Source organism: Urocitellus parryii, chromosome 16, assembly GCF_045843805.1.
Source record: "Urocitellus parryii isolate mUroPar1 chromosome 16, mUroPar1.hap1, whole genome shotgun sequence".
Classification (NCBI taxonomy): domain Eukaryota; kingdom Metazoa; phylum Chordata; class Mammalia; order Rodentia; family Sciuridae; genus Urocitellus; species Urocitellus parryii.
Window position 1 is genome coordinate 4926222 of NC_135546.1, and position 24864 is coordinate 4951085.

Genomic DNA, 24864 nt, shown 5'->3' on the forward strand with positions numbered 1-24864 from the left:
TAAATGAAAACAGCTCTTCCCTGCTAACAGGGTAACGATGTCAGATAGTAATTATAACCTTAAATGACAAAAATGTATTCACTCAACATGCACTAATGATGGTCTAGGAGGGACTGAACTCCTGGAAATGTCATACAACATCAGAGTCACTTACATGGGTTGACTAAAGCCATATGGCAGATTTCATTAGAAAAGTCAGATAATTATGACACTGCATTATGGATATGGAGTCCCCACTGGCCTGGAGACCAGGGCCAAGGGAACTGGAGATGCACACCCAGGGACATCTCTTCACCCATTACTCAGAAAACAGAAACACTAACCTGCCTCTTCAGTTCTTACTTTTTCTGAGGGTAAACTGGGTTCTCCACCTCCGATTTTGTTACTGGCTACAACCCGAAATTCGTATTCCACCCAGGGGTTTAACTCCACTACGGTAGCTGTGTGTGTTTTCCCATCGATGACCTCAGGCACTACAAAGGAACAGTTCAGAGTTGTCAGAGTCTGTGGTGCCCAGCAAGGCCTCGAAATCCATTCCTAAGCAGGGACAGTGGCTGCCTCTCCCCTTACCTGTTGTGACAGTTTGCCAGCCCACAGAGAAAGGTGTCCTTGCTTGGATAGCGTAGGAGATAACTGGGCTGTGGTTGTCTGTGCCTTCCTTCCAAGACAGCTGGGCTGTGGTATCTGTGATTTCTTCTACCTTCACATTTCCTGGTGGTCCAGGTGAACCTAAAGAAGGAGAGTACACATACCACTGTCACCCACTTCCACCAAAGTGAAGAGTATGTCCCGTGACCACTTCAGTACCTCCATGCGGTCCCCGTTTAGAAAGTGCTTAGTGACAAAGGCCAGGTACCTAGTAAGAATATCCCCTGACACACATTTCCATCGTTAGGTCTTAAATCTGGATAGAAGGACATAATCCCCCATGCTCCATTGTGACTGTATATAGGATTCCTGTTCTTTCCAAATGCAGTGCCCCTGGCTTTTTGGATAGACTGACTTTCCCTGAAACCCAGTGGTTTATATTACCTCTGTAGTTCTCAGCTTGTTATCTAGTGATGTTTTAATTCATGATTCACTCTGGTCATTTTCCAGCCCAATAGCAATAGTACACTGGATAGTAGCTTAGGTTGGAAAATTTTCTCAGGAATCATGAATAAATAATCCTGATTCTCTTAGAAGGACATACACACATTTGCACACACACACACACACACGATATTCTCTCTCCTATTTAATCCATATGCTGATTGATGGCATGCACAAGAACATATCAGCTTGGCAGCCATCCCCGTCACAGTGAGAGCTATTTGAAGGGCAGAGTCAAGAATCTTGTTTCTCTGAATTGACACTCATCTGAATTGTCGTATTTGCTGGCAGAGGGAGGACTCAAATCAACACTATAATTTGCATGTTCATATTCCCTCTCATCACAGCTCTTCCTCCAGTAAGGAATGATCAGCTAAGATGTGAAGGTAGGAAATCCAGGAGGCGTTCCTGTTACCTCTCACTATGAGCTCGGCGGCAGAGGAGACACTGTCCACTCCCGTGTGCACCATGCAGACGTACTTCCCACTGTGTGTCAGCTGGATGTTTCTGATCATTAGATCACCTGAGGAACTCTGTTGGGAAAACCGGTGATGGACACACCATTATTTTTAAAACACAAAGAATTTTAGAGACTATGGCCCAGAAACACATGGCGACGGAATCTGTATTTAGAGTAAAAACTAAAGTGGGACTAGACAGAGGATGCAATAAGGGAATGAACAGAAATAACACCAAGTTAAAAACCATACATGACTGCAGATAAATATTTCTGCAGACAAATAAATGACTAGCTTTCCCCAGGGGCATTTATGGTTTCAAAAATAAATGAGGGCAGAGATTATAGTCTCAGAGTCTATTTACTTCCACCAGGGTGACACTTCTTTTTATATCCACCGCTCAGCATCAGCTCAACTGTTTTCTCTGGTTCCAACCCCACTGCAATTATCTGCCTGAGAAGAAGCAGAAACCATTTAGGTATCTAGTGGGAGATAAATGCAGCGCGACACAAGGATTACCACAGTTGAACACTGTTCTAAACACATTGGAGCTCAAAAAGACTAATGCCATTTAATTCCTCAGCTGCAAAACTTTAGGAACAGTCAGAATGAACCCCCTCAATAAGAAGAAATGGAAACATTTTAAACCTTAAAAATATCAGCTATCCATAAAGACATTTGTGGGTGTCCCCCAGCGCCAATTAACGGAGCAAATATATTTCTAAATGCTCAACTTTAAATGGTCTTCATTTAAAGAGAATATAAAATCATGTTCATAAAATGACTAACTGCAGGTCGGTTTCATGCATTAGTAAAAATATGGATTGAAATAAAATAATTTGGAAAAGCAAAGCCCTTTGAAAAAGATTAGCAGTTGATGCCTGACCTGGTATAGGACACAGCAGCATTTATCTTGTTAATTAAAAGCATAGCTTTCCTCTTGGGTTTTCCTAGAATATGTTGAAAAGGGGATCTGTTATCCTATTTTTAGGTAATTTCCTAAAACCACCTACAGGGTACTTCCTTCCATATTGCTCCCTTTCCTGAGGATTCTTAATGGGCCACAGATTCTCTGTTGGTTGGATCATATGGCTTTGGACGGAACTTCTTGAGCACTGGGAGAGACCAGATGTGTGCTGATTGATGGCCACAATTAAAAGATAATCCTGAAACTGTGGAGTTTGCAGATTTTACTTTCCACACTCTGAACTTACTTCTTTTCCTCCCTCCCTCTTTCTCCTCAGGGTTATTTAGAAATTTATTCCCAGGATGAAACCCTCAATGCTTGCTGACCTTTACAGGTTTTCTGAGTTCCATATAGTCACAGGAGGGTGATTATCATTTCTATAGAAATCTTTAATTTTCAGTAAAAAAAACTGTTGATGATAAATGCCGCCAAGACATTGGGGATGAGGCTGTTATTCTCCCTACCTTTATTTGCTTACTTTGAAAACAGTTGGGTAAAAGAGAATTATAATAGGGCTCTCCCGAGTCTTTAGATATCTGCATGTACCATTTAAGCACACCGCTGGTCTTGTCTCTTGAAGGAGTAATGGAGAGTTTGGTATCAGGATGTGACTTCAGGTATTGATAGCGGGAGAGACAGAAATGCTCAGCCAGGTCACAGAAATCAATCTATCTTCCTAAAGAAATGTAGGCTTACGTTAAGAGGACACACCATTTCTAAGTATACAAGTGTACCACAGTGAACCTCACCATCATGTACGCCACAAGAAATTAATTTTAAAAAATAAGATAAAATAACTATGGGTAAATGACGGAAAGATCAATAGAGAGACGGGGGTGGGGAGAAGGAAGGGGAAGGAGAGATACTGGTGCCTCAATTAGAACAAAATATATTCCATGCTTGTATAATTATGTCAAAATGGATTCTACTGTAATGCATAACAAAAAGGAACCAATAATAAAATTGAATTAAATCTAAAAAAATGTTGGAAAAAGAAGCAATTAACCAAGATATGTAGACAATGGGAGCCATTGATTTTTTTTTTTTAGCACCAAAATGTTGTTGAAGTAGATAGATATGTAAATGGAAAGTAGAATTTAATTTTTGCCAGTTCAGTAACATGTATTTATATTGTACTTTTCTGGCCCTTTCTATCTCCAACTCATCTATTGTCTTAATGCATCATCGCTTCATAGAAGCAAGATTCACCTTAACAGAGGTTTACCCAATCCTGCTTAAGCCTTCAAGGGCTAAGACCTGTCTGACACATGACCTTTGTTATCCATGATGTAAACCCAACTCAGGGTAACAAGGAATGTAAATGTGAGGCAGATTCCATCTGCAAACCTGGGAAGTTCAACTCAGGTCAAAGGACATCACGTGGCACACCATGTGTGGAGAGCTGTAAAGCAACAGAGATGAATGTTTTCAAATTCTGCTGACAGTGTGGAACCAGAGCTCCTACTCCTGCTGCTGGGAGGAGTGTGAATGGAGAACCATCCAGAAGTCTCCACTAAGGCACAAAATAAGCATCATCTATCACCCATTATTTCACCCATAGGAATGGACTTATCCTGCAGAAATGTGTGTGTGCATCGACCACAGACATAACACAGCTGAAAACCAGAGGACTCAATGTCTGTCTTGGTAAAACTCATCAATAAATAAGTGGTATAATCATTTACGGAAATACTATTGGGACATTAAAATGACAAAACTATGTACATAGATCTATGTAGCTGCATCTAAACAACACAAAGGATACAAACCAGAGAGAAAAGAGGATATTGGTCTAATCTCACCACCCGAGAGAAGGGAGCTGTGGTTACCTGGGAAGGAATAAGTACTCTGGATTGAAGCATCATGGGGGATTCTAAAGTGCAGATCATGCTCCATGTGTTCCTCATGTGAAAATCCACTGGGCTACTTGGCAGGCACACATTATCCCATCATTTCTTATCAGGATACAACTATTTCCAGACATTAAAAAAAAAAAATTCCAAAAGGAAGATTCACTGATAGCAAACCCAACTCTTTTCCACATCAGGTTGTCACTCTTGGAGAATGTAGTTGTTTATTGGGTAGCTGGGATAAAGCGGGTGGGACAAGACTGCCTGGGAAAATCTAAGTAAGATTTGTCAAAATGTAGTAAACCAGTAGGTCTCCTCTAAATAGGTTTCTCAATATATTTATTAATGAGATAGCATAATAGATATATCTAGAGACATTTTTCTTTAGAGTATAAAGCAATTCAAATAAAGGAGATTATAACACTAATAACCTTCAATAAATTGTTAGGCACACCAATAATTGTTTGAGTGAAAAACAGCTTGGTGTTTCCTCTCTGTTAAATTAGTCTGTAGTATTTTCCTAAGTATTCTTCCCCTCCCCTCCCTCCTTGAATAGAATGGACCACATAGGCAAGATGGGGGGCAGGGGGTCAAGTTTTTACTTTCATTTTCTTTCATCCTAATTTTCTTTAAAACTTCCCTCTAAAAACCTCCCCCAAGCCATGCAATTCTAAGTTTTCTAGAAAGCAAGCCATTTTTCTAAGCTGCAGGCCAGAGGTTTACTCAAAATAGGAGATCTGAGCCACAGACAAGGTCTATTCCAATGATTCATACAGAAACTTATACAGCAGGAGAAAAATCCCTCAGTGATACAAATTTGAGTTCCTTCTTAAAAGAACTACCTTTTTAAAAATAAGATAATTCATTCAAAAACTATTTATTAAGCAACTACTACACTTCAGTTGCTGGGTATACAATGATGAGGGGAGAAAAAAAACAGTCCTTATATTCACTGAGCTGACAGCTGAGAGAGGCAGTCATCAAACAATGACATAAAACAATGTCAAATTACAGTGTAACTTAAGATCAGAGAACACAGAAGAGTCTATGGTTTTCGAGGGTTTCAGTGAATGGACCGATGGGCCCAGATATGCGCTGTAAGCAGAAGTCTTGGAAAAGAGGGTGAAGTGGTGTACCCGGGCACATATCCACATGCAAAGCACTTGAGGACACAATCAATTTGTTTGACTCAAGAAGGGTAGGGTAGTGGGCTGGAGATGTGGCTCAAGCGGTAGCGCGCTTGCCTGGCATGCGTGCGGCCCGGGTTCGATCCTCAGCACCACATACCAACAAAGATGTTGTGTCCACTGAGAAGTAGAAAATAAATATTAAAAATTCTCTCTCTCTCTCTCTCTCTCTCTCTCTCTCTCTCTCTCTCTCTCTCCCACTCTCACTCTCTCTTTAAAAAAAAAAAAAAAAGAAGGGTAGGGTAGTGGCACACACCTGTAATCCCAGCGGCCCAGGAGGCAGAGGCAAGAGGATCATAAATTGGAGGCCAGCCTCAGTGACTCAGTGAAAACTTAAGGAACTTAGTGAAACTTTGTCTCAAAATTTAACAAGTGTTTGTGTGTGGGGTGGAGCATTGCAGATGTAGTTCTGTGGTTAAGCATCACTGGATTCAATCCCCACTACCAGGGGGAACAGGGGGGTTGCTAAATGGGTTTCAGGAATAGGGATGTCAGGAATGTAGTTAATCTACAAACTCTTTATCTGTCCCCCAAAATTAAAAGTTCACTATAGCCAACATCAAATGCATATTTACATCAAAATGACAGTAATTTTTTTTTCCTTTTTGGGCTAATTTTATAATTTCTAAGTTTGGCTAGAATCATTTACCCTTTTTTTTTCCATGCTGGGGATTGAACCCAGAGCCTTAAACACACTAAGCACACACTCTACCACTGAGCCACATGCCCAAGCCCTAGAATCACTTCCTTATTGAAGTATTTGTTCACCTAGTCATACACATTTCTTTTAGGAAAAAAAAATACATATTTTTGAAACATGCTACAGGTACAAGCAGCAAACAGATTTATAAGCCAAATCATCTTTGACATAAATGTTAAGGGAAAATGTAGCATGTATTGAATTAAACAGAAGAGGATCTTATTAACTTTTCCCCTGTATTTTCTGAGGTGATGACACTAATGAAATTTGGGATGCAATTTAAAAGCCACTCTGCACTGAAAGGCAAGCAGTATGTGATGTGATAACCCATGCCAGGAGAAAGTAAATGAGCAGCAGATCATCACTAATTACAGGCAGGCTCGAAGCACTGTGGTGTCTGCCATGTGCTAAGAACCGAGGTGCAGTGCAAACTTCGGAATCGGGGAACGTCTTCTATGTTGCCAGCAGAGCCTCAACTTTGAGTGAGACAGATTATCACAAATACTAATTCCTTAGTAAGCACTCTCGATATAAATGCTGCCACTGGACTGCCAAGAAGCATAATTTCCCAGTATAAGGGAAAAAAAATACATTTTGATGGCTATTTGGAAGGCAAGGTTGACTAGGTGGGCCTCTTCCTTTTTATCACTTTATGCAGCCTGTGACTGCAGAGCCACCCAAATTAATCATCGGTCCCTTCACAGGCCTGCTTTCCAAACCCTGACACCGCATGTAAATCACACCCAGGTGCCTTGAAAGCAATCGACCTATAGGTTCCTCCTGGAATCTGGTTGGTGCTTTCCTCTGTGAAGGTCCCCAAAGGAACTGGTGGTGACATGACTCGCCTCTGCATTTATGACCAAGCAAATTAAACCTTGCCCCCACTCGCCCTGGACAGCCTCCTCAGGGTCACCTTCCTTACACACATACTCGGCTCAGGCAAGGAAGAGAAAACGTAGGCAGCCACTGAAGCATGGAAACAGGACCAAGCTGGGACATGGTGTTACTTTTTCTTACTAACAGTGGTTACAATCACTTGGTTGTCTGAACAGGTGATATTTAAGGCAGGTAAATGCCATCTGTTCATATCAGAATTTGCTCGACTTTCTTTTCTTTTCTTTTTTTGGCAGAGGGAGGTACTGGGGATTGAACTCAGGGGCACTTGACCACTGAGCCATATCCCCAGCTTTATTTTGTATTTTATTTACAGACAGGGTCTTTCTGACTTGCTTAACGCCTGGGATTTTGCTGAGGCTGGCTTTGAACTCACAATCCTTGGGTCTCCAAAGTGCTGGGATTATAGGTGTGCCCCACTGAGCTGGGCTAAGAATTTGCTCAACTTTCTTTGGGAGGGGATGTCCTGGTGTGCCTCACTAGAAGTTGGTGATGTCAAGATGCCTTTACCAGAGACTTTAACTCATTGTTTTCTACACTTTGGTCACTACAGTTACATTTACAGCTTTATATGACACTTCCTATGAATGGAAATTCTGTTATTCACTTGATGTTTTCTTAAACTGGTTAACTTTCTTTAATTAATATGGAAACAGGGAAAAAGTATATTTTTGACCTAAATGGGAGTTTGCTCACCAAAATAAGTTAATGGCAGAAATGAACACAGTGAGTAGAAAAAAAATATGAATGGACACTGTCCAAGATAATGTACATGGACAGCAGCTGAATGGTGTTAAAGTCCCTGAGCCAGAGACCTTTGCTCTGCTAATTAAAAAAGGAGATTAGCAAGTGATAGACACTGTTATCAACAAACTCAACACTATAGTTAGCCATTATTCTGAACTTAAACTCATGATTGAAAAAAAAATTGAAAATGGATGGTTTATATGTCCTAATTATTTAGAGCTGCATATCTAGGACCTAAATCCTATCATTCTCAATGCTGGTTGTGCTATAAATTTACCTGAGGAATCTTTAAAAAGTACCAGAAAAGCCTAGACCACATCCCAGGACAATTAAGTTAGAATGAACTGGAAACAGGAGACCCTCTAGGTGACTCTAATCAGCTGTTAGGGTGCAAAGCTCATTAAACTTCCTGGAATTTGACGTTCCTAATCTTCATTCCTCTTGGAAATAGAAGGCTTACAATAACCACTCTGATGTCCCCCAACTCTGAAATGCTATAATAAATAAATTAATGAAATAATTATTAGGCTGGACTGAACATTGCTGGACACAGGCTGACAACAGCACTCCTATACAGAGTGTCCTCCTGGGAGGGAGGCATGAAAACTAGCGTTTGTGAAGCAGGCAGTGTGTGTCAGGTTGGGGCCAACTCCCTTGACATTGCCTTGTTTGCTGTGCTCATTGTAATTTAGAAATAATCACCCAAGTCACTCAACAGTGATAAATTTCTATAAATGCATATAGAAACTTACTATTACTCAACCTGTACCACTCTAGGATTCCTGTTGATGGATGTGACGATTCTGGCATATTCCAAGTCAAGGAGCTTATCTTGGAGAGTAAATTAACTCAGGGATCAAATCTCACTGTTTTGTTTTTCCCTATAGTGAATGAACAAGTGCACTGAAAGCAGATCTGTCCCTTGTAGAATGGTACGGTTGTGTGGAAGAAAGGGTCTATTGATGTAAAGGAATAAAAAGCTATTTTCTCATGGCCACATAAACAAATTGTGCTGAGTTCCTTAGGTTTACTTCTGGTACCAATTCATTTTGCTATGTAATCGTTTACCCCCCAATTTAGTGGCTTAAATAACAAACACTTATTGTGCTCAGGAAACAGCAGAGAGGAGTGGAGCCAGCTCCTTACTGCTGCATAGCTCCTTGGGGAGGTGAACCTGGGGACTGGCAAGCTCATCCACAAGACTGGCAACTTGGGGTTGGCTGTTGGCTGGGGACCCTGGTTCCTCTTAAGGTGAATCCCTGCACACTCTACTTTGGCTTCCTCATAGTATAGTGGCTCAGTTTCAGAGCCATTGTGCTAATGGAACCAGTAGAAGAGCATGTGTTTTGGGGAGTTAGCCTCGGGAATCCGATGGCATTGATCATGGGGTTCTTTATTAGTCAGGGAAGTCACAAAGATCTTCTGGGTTTCAACAGGGGAGGAATGGCTTTATTGCAGGTGGAGAGGTGTTTGTCAAAGTCATGCTATAAGGAGAACTCATTGGATAAAGCATGCTGTGGCCACCATCTTTGGAAAACACAATCTGCCTCACCAAAGGTTCCTTCCACACCTGCCATACAGCCAGTGCTTGGGACAGCTGATCCACAGGGACCACAGAAACAGGTTTCCATACCTTCTACTATAGCTTTGGGGTCTCTCACATGGAGATCTGAGGGAGAAAAAGTTGTAACTTGTGGGTATGTACTTGCCAAGAGTCACCCTTGTGGGCTGGCCTGAACTGAATGTGCCAAGAACCTAAAATAGGTTAAAAAAAAAAAAAAGAAAGAAAAGCAAAACCCTAGACTAGACACCCTTTCTTTTATGTCAGAAGCCTGTATATGGACCAGATAAAGGACTCCCAAGGGCTCAAAGAGAATAAAATTATACCCTCTCCCAGGAGAGTTGCTCCCAAAGAGATCACAGTGTTTTCCTTACAATTGCAGTCGATTATATTCCAGCCATTTTCCAGATATTTCAGAAGTATAGATTTTTCATCTCCAAGTCATATTGAAAAAGATAAAATAGGAAAGACTAGGTTTGATATTAAATGTAACTATCAATAGACTTTTTTATGATAAAGAACATGATCTAAATTTTAAGGTTGATATAAGAAAAAGGGATTGTAAAATGAGAGTGTTTCTATAATAATAATTTTTTTTGTTGTTAAAAACCAACCACTTAAAATTTCTGGTGTTGGAGTCTAAATTTTTAAATCACCCCAACTGATCTATTCATTCTTCACTTGCATGTCTATGTTCTAATCAATTAAATGGGTATAATTAAATATCACATCTTACACAGTTCAATGATTTTCTAAATTAGAACATAAAATATAAGCCAGCCTGATTTAAAAATGGGCCAGTCACTCTGACTTCTGGTGTCCAGTCACCACATAAGGAATTTAGAAGTTGCCACTCTGTCTTAACAACAGGTAAAAATCTAAACACACTTAAAAAATTAATTCTTCTTAGCTACAGCAAGGAAATATGGTCACAGGGCCGACTGTGTCCCTCAACACTGGAGACGTAACTGGGCAGATGCAGAGATCCACATATAGAAGGCTCCCTGGAAACCTCTGCTGGAGTAGGAAACCTGAGCTGTTACTGACAACCTGCTGGACGGGCTGAGGGGATAGCTCTGGGGACCCAGTCATAGAGGGGTCCCCACAACCTCAGCGTTACCTCCAAGTCTACTAAGTCCTTGTAGTAAATACTGGAGAAAAATTCCACGTGGTTCTGGCAGAAGCAGGGGAAAGGAACATCCCAGACTGTTCTACTCTCCTTTACAAGGTCTGCCTTTAGGAGCAAGTAGCCAGCTTGGTCTGATCAGAGGCTAACCTACTAGGGGGAGAAAATATCAAACTCCACCTCCTCCAGCCATCCTGTCCCATGTTAAGAGGGGAGGAAATGGAAAAGAACAAGAGAAGTTTAGAGTCTAGGGGTGCAGGCTCACATAAAAGATGGAGCCCTCCCTCCCATATACCTCGGGTCCATTGGTCTCTTATTAAAGGCCTATTGACCTCATTGCCATTTCCTAGTACATCATATGTGCCTTTCATCAAAGTTACAGGCACACAAAAAGGCAGAAATCCAACCAAACAACAAAATAAGGTTTGAACAGGCAAAACAATCAGGGTAGGAGTGTTGGTATGATCAGACTAGGAATTGAAAAACATGATAAATATTAAGTGCTCCAGTGGGGAAATAATAACCACAGGTGAACACAGGAATTTCCAAGCAAACCAATGGAGATGTCCGGAAAAAATGAGAAAGAAGTAGATGCCAGATGAGATCATCGAGAACACAGACAATGACAAGTGCTGGCGAGGATGAGGGGAAAAGCACACTCAGATTGTTGGTGGGACGGCAAGTTAGCGCCATCGCTTTGCAAAGTAGTATGGAGATTCCTCCAAAGACTAGAAATGGACCACCATGTGGCTCAGCTGCTGAGGAATGGAACCACTGTGTGACCCGGCTGCCCCACTCCTTGGTGTTTATCCAAAAGATCTCAAATCAGACACTGCAGTGATACAGCCATTTCTTTTTTTTTTAACTAAATTTTTAATATTAAATTATTGAACTATGCAATTTTGTCTTTTACATTTTTTTTCTTTTTTTAAATTTTTATTTATTTTTTTAGTCATACATGACAGTAGAATGCATTTTGACATATAATACATACATGGGAATGTACATACATCAATCAAATTGTCTATTCTATTCTGCTGCCCTTCCTATCCTCCCTACTCCTCCCCTCCTCTCCCATCCTTTCCCTCTATCCAATCTAATGTGACACACCTTTTTCTTCTTTTTCTCATCACAACATCATATATGTATTCTGTATAACAATGAGGTTTTCCTTCCATCTTCTGTGCAACTCCCCTTCTCCCTCTTTTTCCCTCCCACCTCTCTTCCCTATTTAGTGGTAGTCTTATTCTCATGCTCTTCCTCCCTATCCCATTTTGAGTCACCCCCCTTATATCAGAGATGACATTTGGCATTTGTTTTTTAGGGATTGGCTAACTTCATTTAGCATAATCTGCTCTAATGCCATCCATTTGCCTGCAAATGCCATGATTTTATTATGCCATTTCAAAGTTCACAGTGGCACAATTCACAGTAGCCAAGTTATTGAATCAGCCAGATTAATGGGTCAAGAAAATATGATAGATATATAGACAATGAAGTTGTATTTAGCCTTGAAGAAGAATGAAATTATGGCATTTCCTGGTCAATGGATGAAAATAGGTACATCATGCTAAGTGAAATAAGCCGGATTCAGAAAGTCAAGGTTTGAATACTTTTCTGTAGGTGTGGAAGCAAGAGCAAAATAAAGGGGGGGGGAGATGGAGGTGGATCTCATAAAAGCAGAGGGAAGATCAGCAGAGTAGAGGAAGGAGATTGAGGGGGAAGAAGGAGGAGGGATGGGAAAGGGAGGAAATGTGGAATGAAACTGACCAAATATGATGTGTGCATGTACGAATACAGCACAGTGAATTCTACTTCTATGTATATCTATAAAGCACCAATTAATAAAACATAAATAAATAACTAGAAGGACCTGTAGAGTGTAGCAAGGGAAATGGGGAGGCAGGAACGGAGGGGCAGAGTAAGCCCTGGGCACTGAAATGGAGCCAATTATATTCCATACACGAATGTTTATGTGGAAATGGTCCCCAATATTATGTGCAACTATAATGCACTAATATAAATATTAAGTAAAAAAGAATCTCCAGAGACTAAAACACTGTAACAGAAGTGGAGAAACCTTTTAATGGGCTCATTAAAGGAGAAACCCAGCTGAGCGAAAACCTCTAAGCCCGAGGACATGACAATAGGAGTTTAAAATCACAAATGGACTGAAAGGAAACAGAACCATTTCCAAAGACTGTGGCACAATTACCACAGGTGCAGAGTATGTGGAATGGAAATAGCAGAAGGAGAAAAATGTGTGAAGGTACAGAAAAAATAATATGTGTTTGATATGAGAATTTCCTCAAATAAATTTCAGACACCGAATCGCAGATGCTTTGTAAAGGACAGCCCCAAGCAGGACAAATGCAAAAACCCAAACACACCAAAGTATGACTGGGCATATCCCATCCCAATGTTAGAAACCACAAATGAAGAAGAGCGAGTTATCTAAAGCACTGAGAGAGAAGCACTGCTCTTCAGAAGGACTCTTGCAGCTAGTGAAATTATTCTTCAGAAATGAAGGAGCAAAGACTCTTGGGACAGAAAAAAAAAAAAAAAAAAAGGAGACCTGGGCATGGTGGCACACGCCTGCAATCCCAGTGGCTCAGGAAGCTGAGGCAGGAGGATTGAGAATTCAAAGCCATCCTCAGCAACTCAGTGAGGCAGTAAGCGACTCAGTGATACCCTGTTTCTAAATAAAATACAAAATAGGGATGTGGCTCAGTGGTTGAGTGCCCTGGGTTCAATCCCTGGTACCCCCCACCCCTGAAAAGAAATTGGAGAATAGGGTTTCAGGAGACTGGCCTTGCAACAAAGGCTAGAAGTTCTTGAGAGGGAAGGAGAGATGTATATCAGTCAGAATTCTGAATGTACAAAAAGACAGGAAGAGTGCCAGAGAAGGGGTCAGTGGAGGTCATACAAACCCTTACTTTCTTCTTCTTACTAATTTATTAACAAATAATACTTTGCACAAACTGACAGAGACCATGTATTAGACTCGACTAGGTGTGTGTATGTGTGTGTGTGTGTGTGTGTGTGTGTGTGCGCGCGTGCCCGCGTAGTGGTGCTTTTGTGTGCTCCTGCGTAAGTAAAATGAATGGCAATGACACAGAAAAAGAAAGGGAAAATACTAGTTTTTTTTTTTAAATCATAAGGCACTTGTGTTATTAGATTTTATTATTAGGTACCTTTATTATAAGCACTACCTATGAAATGAACTTGAAAATGACCTCAAAGCACTCTGGAAATGGACTTGGATTAGTTATGTCTGTACATTGCAAACTTTAGGTCTATCACTTAGAAAAAAGATGCAGCATAATTGATATGTTGGTATGGGTCCTAGTCTGCCTGGGTTTATTTCTGAAGATCTGAAGACTAAGAAATTCAAGGTCAGGGTGTCTGGAGAGTGCTTTCTTTCAGATTCTTTGATGGTGCCTCTCTCTATATCCTCCAGTGGTAGAAGAAACCAGGGGTGTCTCTTGGGCAGTAAACTCATCCCACTCAGGAGGGCTCTGTTCCTGTAATCTCACCACCTCCTCACCTCCCAGACCACCACTGTAGGAGTTAGATGTTTCAACACAAAAATTTCAGAGGAGAAAACAAATATTTGTCCCTTTAGCAACATGTTAAGAAATAAGGAATATGGAATCCTAAAATATGCTCAATTAAGACCATGAAATTCGTATAATGTCTAAAAAACTAAAAAAAAAGAACAACTAACAAAATAGTGAGAAGTATGGTAGATATTAATTCAGCTATGTGAGTAAGGACTTTGAACAGCATAGTCTAAATGCATTCATTAGAAGACAGAGATTTTCAAAGTAGCTAAAAGCTAGACCCAACTGTATATTCTCTACTAGGAAATATACCTTCAATATAAAGATACATAGAAATTAAAAGGAATCATGAAATATATGTTGTGTTAATGGTGATGAAAGAATAAAATAGTCACTACAGTAAATTCAGTCAGAGCAGAAGAGAAAAGTCATCAGAAAGCCCAGGGAATGTTATCAGTGCTGACATGGACCACTACCTAATGATAAAGGGCCCAGAGTGTAAGCAGATATAGTAACCCCTAATGTATGTGTGCCTAACAAAAAATATGTAGCAAAAACTGAGAGAATACTTGGACAAAAGAGATAATATGGACAGATCCAGCAGGCAGAAGTTCAGAAGGACCTGTTGAACTACAAAGCAGTACCAACTGAATGGATATAATGGCACCTAGATGCTACCTCACCCACCAACAGCAGATAATACCTTCTACTCCAGTTCAAATGTAATATTAACCAGGACAGATCATATCTGGGTCTTCAAACATACCTCACTAGTGTTAACAGCATAGAAATCAGACAACATTTGCTTTCAGACTATAATGTAATTAAACTAGAAAGCAATAATGGAAAGATCCCCCAATTCTTGGAGATTAAATAACACACTTCTACATAACAAATGGGTCAATGTAAAAAAAAATCTCAAGAGACATTATTAAAAAATATTCTGAAATAAATGCAAAAGAAAATAGAACTTATCAAAATTTGTGGGATGTAGTGAGAACATTGCTTTGAGGGAAATTGATAGCACTGACTGCACATGTCAGAAAAGAAGAAAGATCTACGATCAATAATGTAAGCTTCCACCTTAAAAAACTAGAAAATGAAGAGCAAATTAAATCCAAAGCAAGCAGAATAAAAGAAACAAACATAAGAGCAAAAACCAGTGAAGTTGAAAACAGGAAGTCAGTGGAGAAAATCAACAAAACCAAAAGTTGGTTCTTGGAAAAGATCAATAAAATCAATACGCCTCTAGCCAACCTAACTATGAAAAAAAAAAAGAAAAGAGGAAATACACAAATTATTACTATCATGTATGAAAGAGAGGCCATCACTAAAAACATCATGGACATAAAAGGATAATAAAATAATATTACAAACAACTCTCATCTATCAATTTGATACTTTAGATGAAATGGACCAATTCCTTGAAAAATGTGACCTGCCAAAATTTACCCAGGAATAAACAGACAATCTGAATAGGTATACATCTATTTACAAAATCAAATCAATAATTAACAATCTTACCAAGCAGAAAGTGTCAGGTGCAAATAGGTTCATTGACAAATTTCAACAAACATTTAATTAAGAAAGTGTAGCAATTCTCTACAATCTCTTCCAAAAGATCCATGAAGAAGACATACTTCCTAACACATTCTAGGAGGTCAACATTACCCTAATAACAACCAGACAAACATACTAAAATGAAACTACATAACACCAATATTCTTTATGAACTTAGATACAAAATCCCTTAGTATCAGCAAATCGAATTAAACAATGAATTTAAAAATTGTACACCATAACCAAGTGGACTTTGTGTCAAATACGCAAGACTGGCTTAACATTTAAAAATCTACTTATGGGTAATCCATCCAGTAGTTAAATGAAGAGGAAAACAACAGATGTAAACAGAAAAAGCATTTGACAAAAATCTGCACCTATTCATGATTATAGTCATCAATAAACTAGGGTTACAGGAGAATCCCTACACCTTGATAAAGAATATCCACAAACAACCCACAACTTAAAATGCTTTATGACATAAAACTCCCAAGTTCTGAGACCAGGAACAAAGCAAGACTGGCTCTTTTTCAACATCATATTGAAAGTCCTAGCTAATAAAATAAGACAAGAAATGGAAATTTAAAAATATACAGACAGGGAAGTAGAAAATGCAAATTTGTTTATGTGATCATCTCTGTATGAGATCTGAAAGAATCAAAAGGAAATCAGAACTAACAAGTAACATAGGAGGTAAGGTTGATATTCAAAGTCCAGTTATTTTCCCAAATACCAGCAATGTACAAATGGGATCTGAAATGAAAACATACTACCATTTACACCAACACCCAAAATACTGAAATACTTATGTTAAAATCTAACAAAATATGTAAAAAATCTAGGTGGGAAAGTGCAAGTCTGATGGAAAAAACAAAAGAACCCAATAAGCTGAGAGAGATTCTATGTTCATGGATAGGAAGACTTGAAAAATATACACATTTGGGATAGTTGACATCCTGGTTCTAAAATTCCAATGTCAAGACAAAAACCCACAACACCCCACTCAATACTGAAGAGAAACAAAGCTGGAACATGGAGACACCCAAATTCAATACTAACATTAAGGCTACAAAAATCAAGAAAGGATGGTCATGGTGAAAAGGACAGACAAATCTGCGCCACAGATGAGAGAGCCCAGAAATAACTCACAAATTCAGTCAACTGATATTTGACAAAGAAGCAAATGACAGCCTCTTCACAATATGGTCCTAGAAAAACTTGATATTCACATGAAAACAGCAAATCCAGACACAGACTCTGTACTCTGCACAAAAATAAAATCAATAGGAGTTGCACTCTTAAATGTAAAATGAAAATCTTATTATAAAAGTCCTAGACTGTCATACAGGGGAGAAACCTAGATGATCCTGGGTATGGTAAAGGTTTTATAGACACAATACCACAAGCCCAATCCATGAAAGAAGCAACCGAAAAGCTAGTCTTCATTAAAATGAAAAAAAAACTTCTGCTCTCTGCATGATGTCAAAAAATGAGAAGGCAAGTCACAGACTGGGAGAAAGATCTCACCAAAGACACTTCTGATGAAGGACCTTTATACAAAATGTACAAAGAATCCTGAAAACTCAACAATAAGAAAATGAATAATACAATTAAAAAGTGGACAAAAGACCTAAACAGACATTTCACTAAATATATGCAAATGGCAAGCAAATATATGAGCATATGTGCAACATCCATTCCTCATTAGGGAATTGTGAATTGAAACATCAGTGAAGTATCACTACAATTCAGAAAACTAACACCAAATGCAGGAGAAGGCATGCAGTAGCAGGAATCCCCACTCACTGATAATGGGAATGCAAAATGGAACAGCCATTCAGAAGGCATTTTACCTATTCCTTATAAACCTATTCTTATCATAGGATCCAGCATTTGCACTTCTTGGTATTTACCCAAATAAATTGAAAACTTATGTCCTTGCAAGGTAAAGGACAAGTACAGGGGACTGAGATGGAGAAAACTATGTTATATACATTTATAAATATGGCAAATGAACCCAACTGTTTTGCATCACTACCAAACATTAAAGAACAAAAATAAATCTTAAAAAAAAACCCCACACATGGATGTTTACAGCTGCTTTATTCAGATTTGCCAAAACTCAGAAGCAATGAAGATATTCTTCAGCAGATGAGTGGATAAATAACTGGGGTACACCTGGAGAATGGGAAATTATTTTGCACTAAGAAGAAATGAGCTGGCAAGCCATGAAGGACGAGGCATGGAGGAATCTTAAATGCCTGTAATTAAGTGAAGGATGCCAACCTGAAAAGACTAGATAGTACATGATTCCAACTGCATGATGTAGTTGCCAGGGGTTAGAGGGATGAACAGGCAATTTTGTGAGGCAGGAAATGATCAGTACATATTGGAATTGGTGTGTAAATGAAAGATTTCCTGCTGTGCTCCGAAAAGAAAGCTGTCCAATGGATATCTGAAACAGATGAGATGGAAGTCTGATCTACGCAAATGTAAAATTCATTACTTGGTCTTTAGGAAAAATAAAAACACACCAAAAAATTTTACCCCCCCCAAAAAAAACAACAAAATAAATTTCTGTGTAGCTAAGGTTGTTTTAATGCAATAGGTATTTTGCTTTTGTAACTTTTGAAAGTAATTCTCTATTTCTAGATTTTTAAAAATCAGCCACCTTCTATATAATCAGGCAATTTTGTGTGTGTGTGTGTGTGTGTGTGTGTGTGCGCGCGCATGTACATGAGAGTACGTATGTGAATCTCTCTCTTTGGGGGGAAAAAGCTATTTTTTTCTCCCTTCTGTCTGAAAGAGCAATCTTGCATTTCATTAGAGGTAGTATTAACTGTAGCACTTGGAGGACTCAGTGATAATGCTAAATACTCCCCTAGTATCCAAATCACTAATAAGCAACTGGGGAGATTTTTGATCTCTGAGAAATGAGAAGTTGGCAATAAGGTATTGTTTTTCAACCATCTGTCTAGTAAAACTTTAAAAAGAAAAATCAAGGAAAAACCCCTGTGCAGAAAAGAACACAGGGGAGCCACCACTCATGGGAGTAGGAAATGCAGAAGCTTTTCTGGAGAACAATTCAAAGCAGTCCTACCATCCTAACAATAGGAGCTAACCTGCACTGTTCTTAGAACCTTCTATATACCTCTGAATAAAACAGTATTATCTCCTCAGTTTCACAGATGAGAAATCTGAGCCAACAGAATTGATGATCAATAGCATATAGGAGAATGAAATAGCTTCCAAAAGCTGGCTCTCCACTTTGGTCTTTAACAAGGAGTCTATTCGCGTGTAACTCTAATCTGGCCGGGCAGTTCTCTACCTGAATAGACACCCCCAGAACCACAGAACTATCTACAAGGGTCAATAACCTTCTTTAAAATACTATTAACTATTTTTATCCTCATTTCTTGTTCTAAAAATCCTCAGAATAATTTAAACTGAAATAAGATTGGTTCATTTACTTAACCTGAGATCAGATTTAAAGCCACAGAGAAATCTGAGAAAAATTGAAATCTGACAATATATACCTGTTTTGTTTAATCTAAGAATCTTGAAATTTTAATGCTTCTTTCCCTGTTTCTCATTAATCATTCACTTGTATTAAGAAAGTATTGTAGTTCATTTAGGCCTCATCAACTTCTTGTGTAAATGATTAACAGTCATATTATTTCTCTTTTGAGGGAAGTTTTTATCCTTCCTATTATGCTTTCTAATGGGTTGTTGTTGATACATAAATAAATAAACTATTACATTTTGCATAGTTACTTTGTACTGAACATGGCAGATGACTGAATTTTGATTAGTTTTTTAAATATTATAGTTGATACTATTGGGTATGATACTAATATCATTATGTCCTCAAATAATTGTAATTTTGTTTCCTTATTTCAAAGGCTACCTTTTATTTATGTTTATACCTTATTAAATTCATGTAGACATCTCTAAATGACTTTATTCATGACATTTGTAAAAATCCCTGTTTTATTGCTGAGTTAAGTAAAAGTATTTTTACTATTTTCCCTTAAAGATAATTTTGAAATAGAGAGAAATAATCTTCTTATACCTATTTTAATATGAACTTAAAGCTCAGTAATGGTTATTAATTTTACTGAATATCTGATAAGAAAATCATGAACTACTTTATGAGATATATCAATATAGACATATGTATATTTCCTGGGACAACTAGTAGCTTATGGAGGCCTGTTCCTTTAATATAAAGTTTTTCTGAACTGGTAAAATTTCACTTAGGTTTTCATAATATATTCATGGAATTTTTTACATTTACTGATTTATTTACTATCTTCCCAGGATATGTCCTCAAGAATATGCTAGCCTTACAAAGTAAATGGAAAAAAAATTAACTTTTTATATTGTCAAAAGTACATAATATAAACATTTGTCTGTTTCTTTAAAAGTTAAAAAAAGAATCAGTAAAATTATCTAGCTCTAGTGAATATGTAATTTTAATTTTTTAATTTACATATGAAGCAGAATGCATTACAATTCATATTACACATACAGAGCACAATTGTTCATATCTCTGGATGTATACAAAGTATATTCACACCAATTCACGTCTTCATATATGCACTTTGGATAATGAAGTCCATCTCATTCCATCATCATTTTTAACCTCATGCCTTCTCCCTTCCCCTCCCATCCCTCTGCCCTATCTAGAGTTCATCTATTACTCCCCTGCTCTCCTTCCCTACCCCACCATGAATCAGTCTCTTTATATCAGAGAGAACACTCAGCATTTGTTTTTTGGGGATTGGCTAACTTAGCATCATCTTCTCTAAGTCCATCCATTTACCTGCAATGCCATGGTTTTATTCTCTTTTATTGCTGGGTAATATTCCATAGTGTATATATGCCACACTTTTTTTATCCATTCGTCTGCTGAAGGGCATCTAGGTTGGTTCCACAGTTTAGCTATTGTGAATCGTGTTGCTATAAACATTGATGTGGCTGTGTCCCTGTAGTATACTGTTTCTAAGTCTTTTAGGTATAGACCGTGGAGAGGGATAACTGGGTCAAATGGTGGTTCCATTATCAGTTTTTATAAATGGGATGGATTCAAACTAAAAAGTTTCTTCTCAGCAAAAGAAACAATTTGTGAAGTGAATAGAGAGCCTACATCTTGGGAGCAAATCTTTACCCCTTGCACATCAGACAGAGCACTAATCTCTAGGGTATATAAAGAACTCAAAAAGCTAAACACCCCAAAACCATTTAATCAATGAATGGGCCAAGGACCTGAACATACAACTCTCAGAAGATGATATACAATCAATCAACAAATATATGAAAAAAATGCTCATCATCTCTAGCAATTAGAGAAATACAAATCAAATTTATTGTAAGGTTTCATCTCACTCCAGTCAAAATGGCAGCTGTTAAGAACACAAAGAACAGTAAGTGCTGGTGAGGATGTGGGGGAAAATGTGCACTTATACACTGCTGGTGGGACTGCAAACTGGTGCAGCTACTGTGGAAAGCAATTTGGAGATTTTAATTTTAATTTTTAATAAACATTTATATTTTGATAATTTATATTTTCCCAGAAATTCTCCAACTAATTGGATTGTCACATATAAAACTTAAACAGAAAATCCTCTGATCTAATGTTTCTTTCTTGTCTGTTATATTCTCTTTCTCACACCTAACTTTACTATTTTTTCTTTGATATTTCCAAGATGTTATCTTATGCTTTTTGAGATCATATCAATTCCATCTCCTTTCCATGCAATTGTTTCTTAATTTCTGTTACTTAAATTTTACAAAGTTGTAAAAAAAATGAAAATGAATGTACATTGTCCTTTGGAAGGAAAAATTGTTCATGTGTATCTGTTGCTTCAATTAATGGTAGCATCAAATTGTCCTTTTATAACATTGGGCCAATTGATCTTCTGGTGTTTGAAAGAAAAGCTCTCAAAATGTACCCAAGAGTATTGTCTCTCATTATTTCTTCCCTTTAATCTTATCTACTTTAATGGTATATTATTTATGGCATTGTGGTTTCTGATTATTATAACTTCATGGTATGGACAAAATTTTTCAAAATACATTTATTCTCTTTCTGCCCTTTAGGTTTGCCATGCATTATTCTTTGTTTGAAATTAGCATTCGTTTCTCTCTTTTGTTGCATTTGCCTGATAAATATTTGCACATCTCTTCATTTACAGTTTTCCCTTGATAGTCTGATTTTTATTGTAACTCTGCTGTTTTTATGGGTCTTAGTATAATACGTTACACAGTGCTTGGTTTGTCTCTTGCTTATCTTGTTGTAAATTCAAATTTATTTTACAGGGTTTCCACTAGGGGTGGATATGGACCATTCATCTTAATAAATACCACACATGAGAAACACAGTTCTGGGAAAACAACTGTACTCAAAGCAGAGACTGTGTCTCTGCATGTGTGGTTGAGAAAATGCTGAGATAGGGAACCAAGCATCAAGTGTTTTTACATTTGCTGTTTCTGACTGGAATTGGGGAACCCTTATCTTCACCCCCAGAAGCAGTATGGGAGGTAATGTGCTTTGTGGAAGTGTCTGTAACATGAGTAATAACAGCATCTCTAGTAAATCCAATTTTGTGGGCTGATTACTGGGAACATTTTCTTAACGGTCTTTCTAGATCAGCTAACACCTTTAACTTGGACAAGATATAAAACTTACAGTATGACTAAGGGATATATTTAAAAACTCAAAGTGACACAAAAGTGCCACAGATGCATATTTAAAATCTACAAGTGATCTTTTACCTGGTTTTGTATAGTAAAGAATGGCTGGGTTTAAAATTTAAGTTCTTGCACACAAACGGTTCAAGCCAAAGTGACCACATTGTATTATCACACACCATTTATCATCTTCAAAGATATTCCTCTCTACAACTGAGAGCTAGAAAATACTTCAAGCATCAAGCTTGCGAGTAGCTGCTGTAACTGGAGTGAGACTGTGTTGCCTGTGGAAATCAATCAAATTGAAGTGAGCCAGTTAAGTGAATGGCGGATTGTCACTGCTAAAATTCTTACTACTTCCAGTGACTTCTTTCCACACACATTCTAATTCATCACAGATCCCATCCCACAAGTGATGGGAAAAGCACACAGCGTGGATTCTGACATTCTTCATTGCTAAAGCACCTACACAATCCAAGGATTCTCAGAGCATACACAGTGAACTCCTCATGTGTTTGGGTTTGAATGCTTTTATCCACAGTGAGCTCCTATCACAAAAAGAATCTTATACCTATAATTTAGCTGATTAAGCACATCAAAAATATCTTTGAATATCCCTAAATTCAGACTTCAATTGCCAGGTCCCAGGTGTTTAGATAACAGCCAATGATGTTCTTCTATTTCTCTTATTAAACTTTGGACAATTACTTCCCTTTTCCTACTTGTGGAAAATAAGCTGTATTTAAAGTAGGAAAAGAAAGATGTTACATAGGTGTAAATAATGGAATCTCTTTTTCTCCCCCCACCCCCTGCAGACTGAGTACATACGATGGCTGGTTAAATACAGGATATATACAGGATATTACCATATCTGTATTGCTTGACCTGAGTCTCTTATTCCACTTTGCATATGGCACACTGCACATGTGCTAATATATACATTCTCTGCATAGAGAATGCTATAGGGACATATGTAGATATTGGCAAACAGTAGAGAAAGCTGCATTCCAGAGACCAGTGTGTACCGGATCTCAGAAAGGAGAGAGCAAGGCAAATACAAACACTATTGTGAAAAGAGATCAGATAATAAGGAACATAGACTCAGGAGATCCGCTTACCCACAGGCATCTTTCAGTAGGCAACAGTGCTCTAGAACTCTGGTGCCTCTGAACACAAATCCCACTTCTTGAATCACCCACACCAAACCTTTAAAGACATGCTTAGCACACAGTCCTGCTTAAGTGGAAGCCTTTGGCTGCTGATTTAATTAAAGGACTTCAGCATGTCCCATGGGCACAGGCTGAAGCACTTCTTTGGACCTAGACTTCTCCTTTGTGCCAATTTTCTATAGATACTTGGTTTTAATAAGCTTTTCTGAATATATAATTCTGACCTTGCAGAAACCTGTGACTAGTATTGTCAAACTCCTTTGGCACAAAGCACAAGTCTAACTAATACATCTGGTCTAAATTATTGGAGCTTTCTGAATTTATGAATTTTTTCCCCTAAAAGATATGTGCTTCCAAAAATGAATAAGTAATGAATACCTAGTATAGTCCCAAAGACAACTGACTGAATTGGTTCAGAGTGGGGGATTTTCTATAACCTAAACCACCCCTCCATTTCAAAAACTTGGCTCTTACTATCTACCTGTCTGGGTAACTTCTTCACTCAACAGCTTCTTTGCTCACATTTTACTATTTTGGAAAACAAGGAATATATCTATGAACATACTGGGAAATAAAGGCAAGCAGACTATCTAGGGATTAATGTGCACGCTGCAATGAATACAGAATCAGAGGGCGAGAGCTGTTATATAATTCCCTTCTCATGCAATAGAAAACAGATTTACTTAATTGCTTGTGCTTAAGGGCAATGTCATCTTGCATGGCTTACTGTTTTATACTGATGGGAGAATATTAAGTTACTAATGGCACAAGTCTATAAAAAAATTCATAGGCCATGAACTAGCATGTTAGAGAAGGAACAGAATTGGCAAGCAATGGCACTAATTTATGAAATTCCACGTTTCAGATGCTTGACTCTTCACAGAGATGATTTTATGCTTTCTGTGAAGCCCATCAGTGCCATGTAAATCAGGAGAGTTAAATTACATTATCAACCCCAATGTTCTTAACTACACGTTCCTCTTCTAGAGAGCAACTATCGAGTTCAGCTTTTGAGCCTCTCTTTGTGGCTGTGGGATGCATGTTACAGACAAACTGCTTTGGATATTCAGTCTTGCAATACACATTTATGCTGAGGGCCATTACCAAGAAGGTATTGACGCATCGTAATCCTTGCCAGTGTACCCCATGTTAAATGGACTTGCCTTGGAAATTTGCTGAGACCTTGTTTGTGTGCTTTTGTAAGATGACCCTGCTCAAGGTGATCGAGGGTGGATCCAGGTTTGAGGAAGTATCCTGCAGGTTTGAGGAAGTATCCCAGTCCTTGGGTTTAGGGTGT

At 38.3% G+C, this 24864-nt stretch overlaps 1 protein-coding gene across 1 annotated transcript in view; it reads right to left on the reverse strand.

Annotated features, from left to right (window-relative positions):
- Positions 1-24864, reverse strand: part of Cntn3 (contactin 3) — a 212956-nt gene that overhangs the window by 28991 nt on the left and 159101 nt on the right. Inside the window, exons 13-15 of the mRNA XM_026392682.2 lie at positions 1508-1625; positions 571-729; positions 324-473 (exon numbers count right to left, since the gene is read on the reverse strand). Coding sequence (XP_026248467.2) covers positions 324-473; positions 571-729; positions 1508-1625 — 427 coding nt within the window. The remainder of the gene's footprint in view (positions 1-323; positions 474-570; positions 730-1507; positions 1626-24864) is intronic.